A 12,671-nucleotide genomic window follows, 5' to 3' on the forward strand; every position below is an offset into this window, starting at 1 on the left:
CAGAGTAACTTTTTTATAATTTTGATTTGATGTAAATTAAGGGGCAGTTCTGATGGAAGTTGACTACAGGGAGGATAGAACTCTGACTCAGCAGTATCCTACAAGTAACAGTCTGTTGTGAGGCATGCACTTCATCATTTGTGTGGAACTATTTCATCATATATTTTAAACTAACTAGATACTGGCAGCTTACTCACAACATCAAGACAAACAAGTAAACTGGGACAAGGCAACTATCATCAGACCCACATATAATATACACACTATGGGATATCTGGAGAAATTGGAAATTTATAAAGCTCATAAATAATCCATGTGCATCAACCGTAGAGATGCAGACAACTTCTCTACCGCATGGCAGTCCGTTTATGAAATTTAATTTTACTAAGGGATATTTATTCGTTTATTTTTATTTTTACTTTTTATTTTATTTCTTTCTACATTTATTTTATTAATTTCAACTACAATTGCCATTATTTATTTATTTATTTTTAGAATTCTTGTTCTTGTTTTCAAATTTTTGTATTTATGCTCTATTTTTTCGTTCTATTGTAACTGAAGAAGGTCGGTGAAACTGGTCGAAAACATTCTTATTTTATTAAACTTATTGCTGGAGTTTAAAGATGTGATTTTTTTTTTTTTTTTTTTTACTTTCTTTCTTTATGAACTATTTCATCAGTTATGAATATTTTTATAGTTCTTTAAAATATTTATTTTAAAATTAAATATAATGAAACCTTTTTACAAGAATTTTTTTACAATTTTTTGTAATTTTAAAAATACAACAGTTGTATGATGCAACCATTAATTAAAAATAAATTTATTTATGTATTATATACATTTAATTTGTTCAAAACTGAAGAAAACATAAATATTATAGACTAACCTTATCCTCAGTCAATATCTTTAAGTCCCAGAATGTTTTTAGCCTTTCTAAAACCATCATCAATGCACCACTTCTCTTCCAGGCACAATCTGAATACAAAGATATGACAAATTTTTGCACACCAGTCAATCCAAACAATGAAAGAATTCTTCAAACTTTTAAGCTAAAATTTATAAAGACAAGTGCTTCACTGCAGGTTTTACATAAATTGAAAAATTCAAACCAAAAATGTTCAATAATTCTCACCAAGACAACCTTTTTCTCCCAGCAAATATATTTAATAGTAATACAAATTTTTTTGGGTAGATTTGCTGCCAAAAATTAGGTTCCAATTCGTCACTACATACAATCGTGTTCTGTTTTGGAACATTGCTTACATGGTGTACGAACAATACTTTAAATTTTGGTACATTCCAAAATTGTAATTCAAAATGACAAAATTGATTAATTTACAATTATTAACATATTTTATTTTATTGAAGTGAATGTGCTTTGGTCTCTTTCCACATGTTGCTGCATACGATTGGTCATCAAAAGGGTCATGCGCAGAACTAAACATGCTTGTTCTATTGAAAAATTTTGAACTTTTGTATAGAGAGGTCTTTTCTCCCCTCCTTTTTAGCATTATATTTCAGTTTGTTAACATTAAATGTTGCACATTTGTTCCAATATGACTCAACAGGTTATGGGCCCAGTTTGTGTGTAACTGTGAGGAAGTTTAAGATTTTTTTGGTGGTTTTGTGAAATTGTGTCATTGGACTCTCTGCTGATTCAGATAAGCTGAATAAAAAGACCAATTTCTTTTGTGAGGCATGTGTTCTTGGAAAACAAACTTTGAGTTCTTTTGAAACAGTTGAGACATGTACGAAGGTACCAGGAGAGTCAGTTCACTTTGACATATGTGAATCAATGGAGGAGAAAGATGTTTGGTTGTATTTGTTGGCAATCACAGCAGTTGGTTAATTGTCAAGCCTTTAAGTATAAAAAGTGACATCATTGACATACTCCATGATGTCCTACAGAAGTAGCTACCAATGGCCATAAAATTTTTTGTCTAAGGTCAGACAATGCATTTGAATTTGCCAGCAAAGAAATATGTATGATGCTTCAAGGTGCTGGGATCGCTAGAGAAAATTCTATGGCCTACTGTCTCGAACAGAATGGATGGGTCGAGAGGAAGAATTGCACAGTCATTGAATCAGCACATACAATGTTAATCGCCAGCAGCCTACCCCAATTGCTCTAGGTTGAATCCTGCACCATGGTGGCCTTCCTTTGAAACTGAACAAGCATTGAACAACAGAAGAGTAAAACTCCGTACAAACTGTGGTATGGCATTTGGCCAGATTTGTCAATGTTAAAGGTGTTTGGAAGTGATGCATATATGCTTATCAACAAACAGTTTTGCAAGAAACTTGATTTGAAAAGTAAATTGATGATATTAGTCAGCCATGAACTGAAGCAAAGAGCATATTGTTTATGGAGTGAAACACAAAGAAAGTTCATGTAGCATTGCATGTGAAAATACACGAAAAAGCTGTGACTACATCATTAACATCTGACAGACGTGAAGTCAGCACAAAGATAGTTGACAGACCAGCTCATAATACATGAGGCAAGTCAACCATATCTGAAAAATTAATTGTGAGTGATCTGCTAATGATCTTAGCCTGTCCAGAAACATTCAAAGAATTGAAAAACTCATCAGACTGTAAGCAGTGGGAGATGGCAATAAAAGACGAGCTTAGTGCCCTAGAGAAAAATGAAATATGGGAGCTCATCAACACTAGTATGATCAGTTTAAAACCAATTAAAAACAGGTGGGTTCTGTGTATAAAATCAGAAGCTGATGGTAGTATTGAATGCTACAGAGCAAGACTCATCAAAGATGGTTTGATAAAGTTGATTAACATTGATACTGGGCAGCAATTAGTGGATTTCTTGACAAAACTGCTATTGAAAGAAACTCATTAATAACCACAATAAAATTTTGAATTTATAAATCTAATTTTGTAATTATTGACTTTTTGTGCTATTTATGCCTTTGTTTGTTGTAATCAGAGACATCCCTCAGTGAGTGGAAGTGTTGAGGTGAATGCACCTTGGTCTCTTTCTGCATCACATCACTGTGTCTGGTTGGCACCATTTTACAATGGTTTCAGAAGGATTATGCACAGGGAACTACTACATGTTTGTTCTGTTGAAGAATTTTGAATTTTTGTAGAGAGTGGTCTTCTCTCTCCTCCTTTTTAGCATTAAATTTCAGTTTGTTAACATTAAACATTGTACATTTGTTCCAATACAACTCAACACATTTATATTAACAATTAAAAATATCTTACATAAAATTGTAGGGATCATTAAAATTAATCCCTGCTCCGTTCTTAGGTGCCCTGTAGATTTCAATAGCCTCCAAATATTTAAGGTGTGCCTTTTTGGAAACCCTGTTAACAATCATGTGTGTCCTGTAGATCAAAATAATCCTTACACAGGATTTTCGATAAGACGTGCCTTAAATACTTGGAGCTTATGCTGGGAATGAAGACGTTTGATCTACAGGACACATGATTGTTACATAAGGTTTCCAAGAAGGCACATCTTAATGTGGGGATCAATAGTAAAGTTATGTTTTGTCATTATATTGACCCTTCTTTCAGAGGTTATTATAATATGGTCTTTATGCAGTTGACATTGAATCACAATTTCCATGGTTGATGCAGTTCTACTTTATTGATGCTTTAAAGATCTCAAGGACCTCCAATAATTTTGTATCTTTTCTGCAAAAGTTCCATTTAATCAATTTTGCTTTGTTTACCTTAGCAGTGACTCCCCAGTTTAGAGGCATATGTGGCCAGTGAAGTGACTTGTTTTTATGAACCTCATTTAAGAACATTTGAAACACTGAAAATCTACAAAGTGACAAAAAAGTGAATGCATTAAATATAAAGACCCTTGATTCCCTTTCTAGTGCATGGAGGACTTTCTTTGATAACTCAAGAAACAAGGGACAGCTTTATGAATAGAGAAAATGTAAATTATTAAGTCATGATCTGTGCCTAATTATATTTAATAATAATTTTCTGATATCTTTAAGTTACACTTTGTATTTTAAAGTTATACATGTCTGAAAACAAACAAACATTTTTGGTTTATTTCATAAACTGAAAAAGTTTGTTTGTTTATATCATAAATAAACCTGTCACTGGAAAAGTTTGAAAGGTACAGTACAAATAATCCTTCAATAAAACCTTTAACTGGCATGGGGTATGATTAACTTGTGTACGCTAATGTTTTCGGATCCCTCCCTGGGTCCATCCTCAAGCTATGTTCTTTGTAACAATCCGTTATAACAAAGACCAGCCATTTTTGGAACGAAATTTGAACTAGCGAACTTCAAATCCAACAGGAATCACAAGAGATCGCTTGTGATTCCTGATTTTAATTGACATTAGTAACATAATTTAAAACCATCTTTTAAAATTTTAATTTACATAACTTAAATATTTTTTACAAAAATTTCTCTGTTGTAAAATATTCATAAAACAACTTACATAATTTTAAATTTTAAATTTATTTAATATGGTGAAGGTTGGTCCTTTGATGGCCACAGCAGATTTTTTTTTATTGTTTTTATTTTTACAGATAGACCTATGTCAGATTCAAAGAAAAAATGTAGAAAATATAATGTCGAATATTTGAAATGTGATTTTATTCAGACACCCTTAAACAAGACATTACCAATGTCTCTGATTTGCCAGAGAGTTTTCTCAAATGAAGCCACGAAACCTTCACAATTAGAACATTTGACCAAAATATATTCTGACAGAAATGATAAAAATTTATCTTACTTTCAAATGCTCAAAGAACAACATTTGAGATGTCCAACTTTAGCTGGTATGTTTTCAGTGGCATCAAAACAAGACTATGATGGATTACGTGCTTCTTACAACACTTCTTTGCTTATTGCTAAATTGGGAAAATTGCCCATTATTTGAGAAGAATTGATACTGCCAGCTGTGAGTGAGGTTCTCTGTATTGTACTACACAAGCCACCATCTGATATTATTAAGAAAATCTTATTAAGCAATAATATGGTACAGAAACAGATCAACGAAATGTCTGAGGATGTGGAGAGTTCTCTAACTGATGTTTTGAAGACTACTGAGTTTTCTTTACAGCTTGATGAATCTACTTTATCAAACAACAAGTCTTTACTTTTTGCATATGTTTGCAACATAAAATATGAAAAAATTTGTCAAGAACTATTGTTTGCAATAAAATTTGGAACTGATACTAAAGGAAAATCTATATTTGACATATTGGAACACTATTTTAAAAAAAAGGTATTCCTCTGGATATTATCGTTTCTGTTGTTACCGATGGTGCTCCAGCAATGTTTGGACAATACTACGGGTTGATTTCATATTTGAGAAAGGCTGTACTAAATGTAGTCGCCATGCATTGTGTAATTCACAGACAATATTTGGTTGCAATAAACCTTAGTGATCCCCTTCATGGCTCACTACAGTATGTAATACAGCAGTTAACAAGATCAAAAGGAATGCTCTCAATGATAGATTGTTTCAAAAACTTTGTGATGAAAATGATGAAGATTTCAATCATTTAATATTGCACACAGAAGTTCATTGGTTATCAAAGAGTACCTGTCTAAAAAGATTTTATGACCTCTTTGACTCAGTTCCAATGTTTTTTTGAAAACAAAGATGATTTGTTAAGAGAGAATTTATTGAAATTTAAGAATGATATAGCTTATTTAACTGATTTATATAATAAATTTAATGAAACATATCTACAGCTACAAGGAGATGGTTTGAGTTTGATCAAAGCAAAGGCAATTATTTCTGCATTTGTGTTAAAACTTGTCTTGTACTAACAAAATTTGTGTCAAAGATAATTCTATCAGTTTCTGAATCTTTCCTCTGTAGGAACAAATGATGATGACATTCTGGTATTTTGCCAGTATTTGGAAGAACTTAAAGATTTTACAAATAGATTTTAAAATGTCCTTAACATCACCATTTTAGATTGGGTACTAGAACCTTTCTCAAACCTACAAACAGCAGAATTATCATTGCAGGAGGAGTTGATAGAATTGTCAATAAGGGAAGTTAAAATTGAAATTAAAAAATGGATATAAGAAATTTTGGCTTTAAAGGCAAATTTCAGATATACAGTTAGAGCGTCGATAACTGGAACCAATTGGGGACTGGGGTCGTTCCAAGTAGTGATTTTTTCCAATTTCCGATTATGTACGAAAAAATATATTAACCTGTCCGATGTTCAAATTTTTCTTTGTTGCGTATCGCTTCCTGTTGAATTTTTCTCCGTTGCGTGTCGCTTCGTGTTGAATTTTTGTCGATTTTAAGCCTAACGAAAATTTTTATAATAATAATCGAGGCTATCGTATCATTAAAAATTATTTCTTTATTTTGTACAAACAAAATAAATATATTGAAGAATATAAAAAACATGAAAATTATACTTTAGAAGTAAATTTAGTATCAAAAACGTTCGATTCAGCACGACACAGTCCGACTGAAAATCGTTCCAGTTTCCGGCCATTTCAATTATCGACGTTCCAATTTTCGACGCTCTACTGTATTATATCTGGCTTTATGGGCTGCATCAAAGAAGTTTTTCATTGCATTCCCATTATCATATTTAGCTGAAAGAGGATTTAGTGTAGTCAGTAATTTACTAACAAAGAAAAGAAACAGATTGTCAATAGTGGAATGTTGCGATTTAAGATTGCTGATGACAAATATAGCACCAAATATGGCATCAAAAAATTAGTGTCATTACACCAAGCTTGGCCCTTTCACTAAAAATATTATATTAATTTTTTTAATAATATATATTTGTTAATCAAGTTTTGAGCAATACACCAATATTGTTAATATCTTTTAATAAAGTAATTTTGAAAATCTGTCCTTGTTTGCCAATATATAATATAGTATACTTCACCTAAGAGGTGCACCATCAAATAACTATTTGAAAAAGTGAACTATGACCCAAAAAAAGTTGGAAAAGTATGGGTTACATTATTGATTTTAAGAACGGGAGTTGGTGTTGTTTTTTTCTGAAAAGGGGATGGTAGCCAAAAAAGATTGGGAGGCTGTGTTATAGAGTATACATAGGAATGTTAAGAGATAATCAAAATGTTAAAATATAAGTTTTATTTTATATGAATAAATAGTTTTGTTTTAAAATTTCTGATTATGCAAAATACATTAAATGTTTGTAAACAATTTCTATATTTTAGGAAATACAAAAAATTTTGATGAACCATTCAAAGGCACTACTACTCATCCAGGATATATTGCATTATCTTTTTATTCAGGATTATTTTCATATGCTGGCTGGTAAGTAAAGTTAAAAATATAAATTTTATTCATAAAAACAACACCCCAATATTGGTTAATATTAATATCCAAGTTCCACTATGTCACAAAACCAATGAACCAGCATAAAAGAACTACTCACTTTGAGAAGTGAATGGGTTTTCGTCCATTTTTAAAAGGACATTCTCAGGTTGGTGTCCTAAAATTTGAATCTCAAGTTTTTGGAGCGGATCATAAACTTTACTTAGTCATTGCTGATTGGGGGATAGTTGATAGTTGCTGATTGGTGGAATGTTTGTATGTAGCAATGGAATGTGCTTCTGTTGAATTTATATACAGTAGAATCCCATATAACGTGCAAATAAAGCAAGCAACAACCCTCAAATTTTGTCGATCAAAGGTATACTTTTTTTTTTTTTTTAGGCCAAGGTTTAAACTTTCATAAATTAATGCAGATAATGCAGGTTTTGATAACGTGATTTCCTATAATGCGTAACGAATCCCCCGTGTTGTATGGGACTCTCCTGTATATTTTCCATGCGCTTGGACCCTGATGTGAAGGTCCATTTTGATTGGGCCAAAATCATACACAGAACAGTTGATAGATCACATATCAGATATCTGGAGTTAATGGAGATCTACAGGGCAGCCCAAAAGTCAAATGCCATCAACAATAATCCTGATAGCACAATCCTGAACCTGTGGAAAATATATATAAATTCAACAGAAGCACATTCCATCAATCAGCATTTATCAACTATCCTCCAATCAGCAACATCTACATAAAGTTTGATTCATTCCAAAAACATGTGATTGAATTTTAGAACACCAGCCTAAGGATGTCCGTTTAAAAATGGACAGAAACGTTCTCTTCTCAAAGGGAGTTTTATTCTGGTTCGTTGGTTTTGTGACGTAATGGATCTCGAATAAATTTTATTATCATTGTAACACAGGCTACTGGAAATGATACTTAATACAATAGGATACCTTATTTCTCTAGCAATGGCTTTAATTTTTTACATGCTAATGTTTTCAAGCATCTTATATGCCAATCTTCAGACAAAAACAATTAACAGTACAGTAGAACAATGTGAAATGTACATTTATATGCATTTAAATGTAATTAAAGATGAAAATTCTAAATTACAAAATAGAATACTTCAAACATTAAAAAAAAATAACTTACTTAGAATGGTAACAATTAGAACGTATAAAGTACATTTCAAATCAAATTAAACTACTGATGTCAAAACTTTACAAATAAAGAATGTGTACTATGTAATGTTCTTTTTTTGGAGAAATAAACATAAAGACACTAAACGCACCATATACAGTCAAACCTGTTTTTATGCGGGGGATAGGGATCGCATAAAAGAAAACGCATAAAAAAAATTCGCGCGAAACTTCACGAGTGGCTATAAAAATAGTTTTCGCAACACAATTTAAAAAATATTTTTTTTATGCAGTGAATAGGGACCGCATAAAAAAAGTCTCACGTAGAAAATAACTCAAAACCGTACAAAATAACTAGGAATTGCTTTTTTAACTCCTTGGACCTTTTTCTGCAACACCTAATGGGGAAAAAAATCCTCTAAGAATTTTAATTTTTATATTAATTAATTATTTCCACTTAAAACGAATCTAACATTAAAAAGTTAAAAATAATCGTTAAATAATGATTTTATTTGAAAAATATAGCTGCAGGAAGTGTTATTTCATTTAACAAGGCATGAAATTTCACACCTGCAGTCTAAAGCTGGAGGGGAGCTAACTTACTGCATCTGTTCAAATATAACATAATATTTATGGTTTTTATGCTATTAAAATAAGAGGGGACCGAAATAAACATATGAGAAAAAAATTTTACTGAATAAAAAATGAAAAAACCTGCAGATGTCATAGAAAACATCCAATAGAGTTATAAAAAATTTTACAGGAGTCAATTATGTTCCAATTTGATTGAAATTTTCATATACCGCACAAAAAAATCGCACAAAACAAATCGCACAAATAAAAAAAATCGCACAAAACAAGTCGCACAAATAAAAATCGCACATAAAAAGAGCGCATAAAAACAGGTTTGACTGTACACTTTTCCAGCAACTAAATTTAATCAAAAGAAATGTTTTCAGCCTGATTGATAAGCTGTTTTGTGAGTTGATAAGTGTGGTCTAATATTTCTGTATTGGTTTTGATTTGTGCAGTTGTGAATGTTTTGTTTATATTGTCTTGGTTGGTCGTTTCTTATAATAATAATTTCATGTTTGCCTCTGAACAGTAGACTTTAACAAAACATGCATTATCAAACAATGCCACAACATAGAACATATCTGAACCCTCAAGGCACTGAAAATTCATAAATCAGGTAATAAGAGGAAATAAATCAACTTTAAAGAAGAACAGCCTCTATCTAAAGCATGGCAATATTTATGTGAAAAGTAATTACCCCCACTGATTAACTATAAACATGGATTGTAACTGCGCATTACATTTAATTTAAATAATATTTTTATTTTTTGTAATTTTAAAAAGTTGTTGCTGATTTTTTATTTTATTTTATATATAATACATTATGTACTTGTTTATTGGTTGTTCCGATTTTTTAAAACTAATATGTTTTCTTTTGCATTCTAATTCAGTTGTGTATTCAGACCTGAAGATCTGTTTAAGATCAAACCTGAGTCTCTAATAAAATATTTTCAACTGGAGGTACAAAGGTTTTGTGGACGTTTTTAATATTTTCTTGTTAGAAGATACTTACAGCTATAAGGAGCAAATTTATTTCCCTTACATGAAACTAAACTTTTGTACATAGGCCTATAGCATTTATATCAACATTCTAAAATTTGTTTTTGTTTCACCTGAAGAAGACATGCTATACATGTGAAAAGTACTTGCAAGATATTTTGTGTTTATTTTTGTGCTATACTCGTCAAAACTTTATTAATGCTGAAAGACAGTGATCTTAAACTTTTATCTATGTAAGGTATGTTTAGAGTCTTTATAAATAGTTTATTTTTCCAAAAAAAGAACAGTACAAATAAAAATACATACTAGGTAAAGTTTTGATATCTTGAAACAAGCTTTATATGTTCTAATTGTTAACATTCTAAGTAATAGGTATTTTTTAATGTTTGAAGTATTCTACTTGGTAATTTAGAATCTTCATTCGTAATCACATTTAAATGTATATAATGTATATCCTATTGTTGTAAATTTGTTCTACAGTATTGTTAAATGCTCATCTTCAGACAAAAACAGTTAGGATTTTTTCTTTTCAAAATCATTACCATTTACACTTTTTTAGCAAAGGATTTATTTAGTAATTGAACAAACCTTTTGCTAGAAAAGTGTGAATAGTATTGATTCTGACATTATTTATTCCAGCTTTGTTATTGGACTTTTGGGCTGCAATTTTCAAATTGCAGACCTATAAATTCCTAATGTTTGTCTGTCCTTCCTTAATCTTCAAAATGGAATTAGATAGATGAAAGTCAAGATCAGATATGGAAAGCTTAGAGGCAGATGGCCCCTAAGCTTTCCATATCTAGTCTTGACTTTTTTCATATCTGATTATTGAGTGATTCACAGTTTGACTATATACGAACTTCTGGTTTGGACTGGAAGTTGTTTCAATTCAAAAGTTTTCTTCAGGACAAAGTTAGATAGATGACTGCATTTATTGTTAACATGAAAAATATAATGTACTGTACAAGGGCACGATGCTACTAAAATCAAAGCATATATTTTAAAATAAATAAATTATTAAAACATGATAAAAAGTTGCAGCTTGGAATTGTGACAATGTCACAATAAATAATTGCTTGGAGTATTTAACCCTTAGCCTGCCGTTTGCCACGCCCCCTTATTTTGTAAAACGGCCAAGGTCAAAATAGGTGAATCAGGCAATATTATTTTAAAAATTCACTAAAAATTAAATTATTATTTTATTCATATGAAAAAAATTACATATATTTATCAATATAGTTAGTTTTAAATACGACATATTTCAATAAAGTTTGTTTGAAACATTTATGAGAAAAAAATAATAATATATGATAACTGACATTCAGACTTGAAAATTTGTTACTATTTGTCAAAATTAACATTGCCTGCTTACTCCATTCTTATTGTCACTGAGCCAATACGACGTAGAATATTGTTCTGTACAATTTGATATAACATTTATGCATGTACGTTTATTCGTTGTGAAATTATCGCACATTATATCAAACATTTGTTTAAAATTTGAACTTTATTCTGCTTTCAACTAATATAATGAACTAATATACTTTATTCATTTTATATCAAACAAGATTATTTATTTTCGTAATAAACATATGATTACCAGTAGCAATAGATGTAACATTTTCGGATATTTTAAATTTAAAAAATAATTAAAAATTAAAAATTAAAAAAATATATAAAATATCAGAACTGAAGGTCATAACTTGAATATTTATGATGCATTAACATATTATAGCTGAATAAACTTATTATAGCATTAATGAACTTATTATAGTAATATTATTGCATAGATATGCTAAAAATAAAATAAAAAATAATCAGAAAATGAAAAATTAAGGAAAAACTATCGATAATTAAAAGTTTTTTTAATCGACAGAACACCACCTGGACAAAAATATGTAAAACAGACGATAAACAAGACGATACCATCAAGTGCTGACATTTGTTGTCGATAAATTTTATAAAAATCAATTTTTAACAGGGTAACGATGAATCGGTACCCTGGCCGTTTTGCGAAACAATTAGGGTAACGATAGATCGGTACCCTGGCCGGGAAAGGGTTAAGATGCCCAAAAATGTTAGTATGTGAAAAAAATTAAAGCCATTGCAGACAAATAAGATGTCTTATTGTATTAAATTTTATTACTACTCAAAATAATCAATTGAATTGTCAAATGTTTATAATTTATAAATGTTTTCTTATATTTATAATTTATTATCAATAAACAACTATTTATTGTGACATGGTTAAAATGCCAGACTGCATATGACTAAATAAATTTAAAATATGACTAAAATTTATTGTGACATGGAATTTTGATCATGTCACAATAAATAGTGTCACCAAGTCATATTTTTAATTTATTTAATTTAAAATATATGCCCTCCATCTTAAATTAGTAGTGGCTTGCCTCTGTACATCATACTTTTCCTTTAATGATAGTCGTGTCGGTCATCTATCTAACACCTCATGGGGGAAAATTTTTGAATAGCAATAACATGACTTCTGATTTGCATTGGAAGTTTGTATATCATTAAGTGGGATCTCCTACCCCTAAGGTTTCCATATCTGGTCTCATCTTTCATCTATCTAACTCCATTCTCAAGATTAAGGAAAGATGGATGGATGGAAATACAGACAGATGACAGTGGGAATTTATAGGTCTAAATTTTTT

General features: G+C 30.5%; 1 protein-coding gene across 3 annotated transcripts in view; it reads left to right on the forward strand.

The window, feature by feature from the left end:
- The window catches only part of LOC136990498 (Y+L amino acid transporter 2-like), an 86,710-nt gene that overhangs the window by 26,959 nt on the left and 47,080 nt on the right, over window positions 1-12,671 (forward strand). For all 3 annotated transcript variants that reach the window (XM_067288891.1, XM_067288892.1, XM_067288890.1), the window contains one exon: window positions 7,170-7,269. In XM_067288891.1, the coding sequence (XP_067144992.1) occupies window positions 7,170-7,269 (100 nt within the window). The remainder of the gene's footprint in view (window positions 1-7,169; window positions 7,270-12,671) is intronic.

Source organism: Centruroides vittatus, unplaced genomic scaffold (assembly GCF_030686945.1).
Source record: "Centruroides vittatus isolate TY-2023 unplaced genomic scaffold, ASM3068694v2 scaffold_944, whole genome shotgun sequence".
NCBI classification, from domain to species: domain Eukaryota; kingdom Metazoa; phylum Arthropoda; class Arachnida; order Scorpiones; family Buthidae; genus Centruroides; species Centruroides vittatus.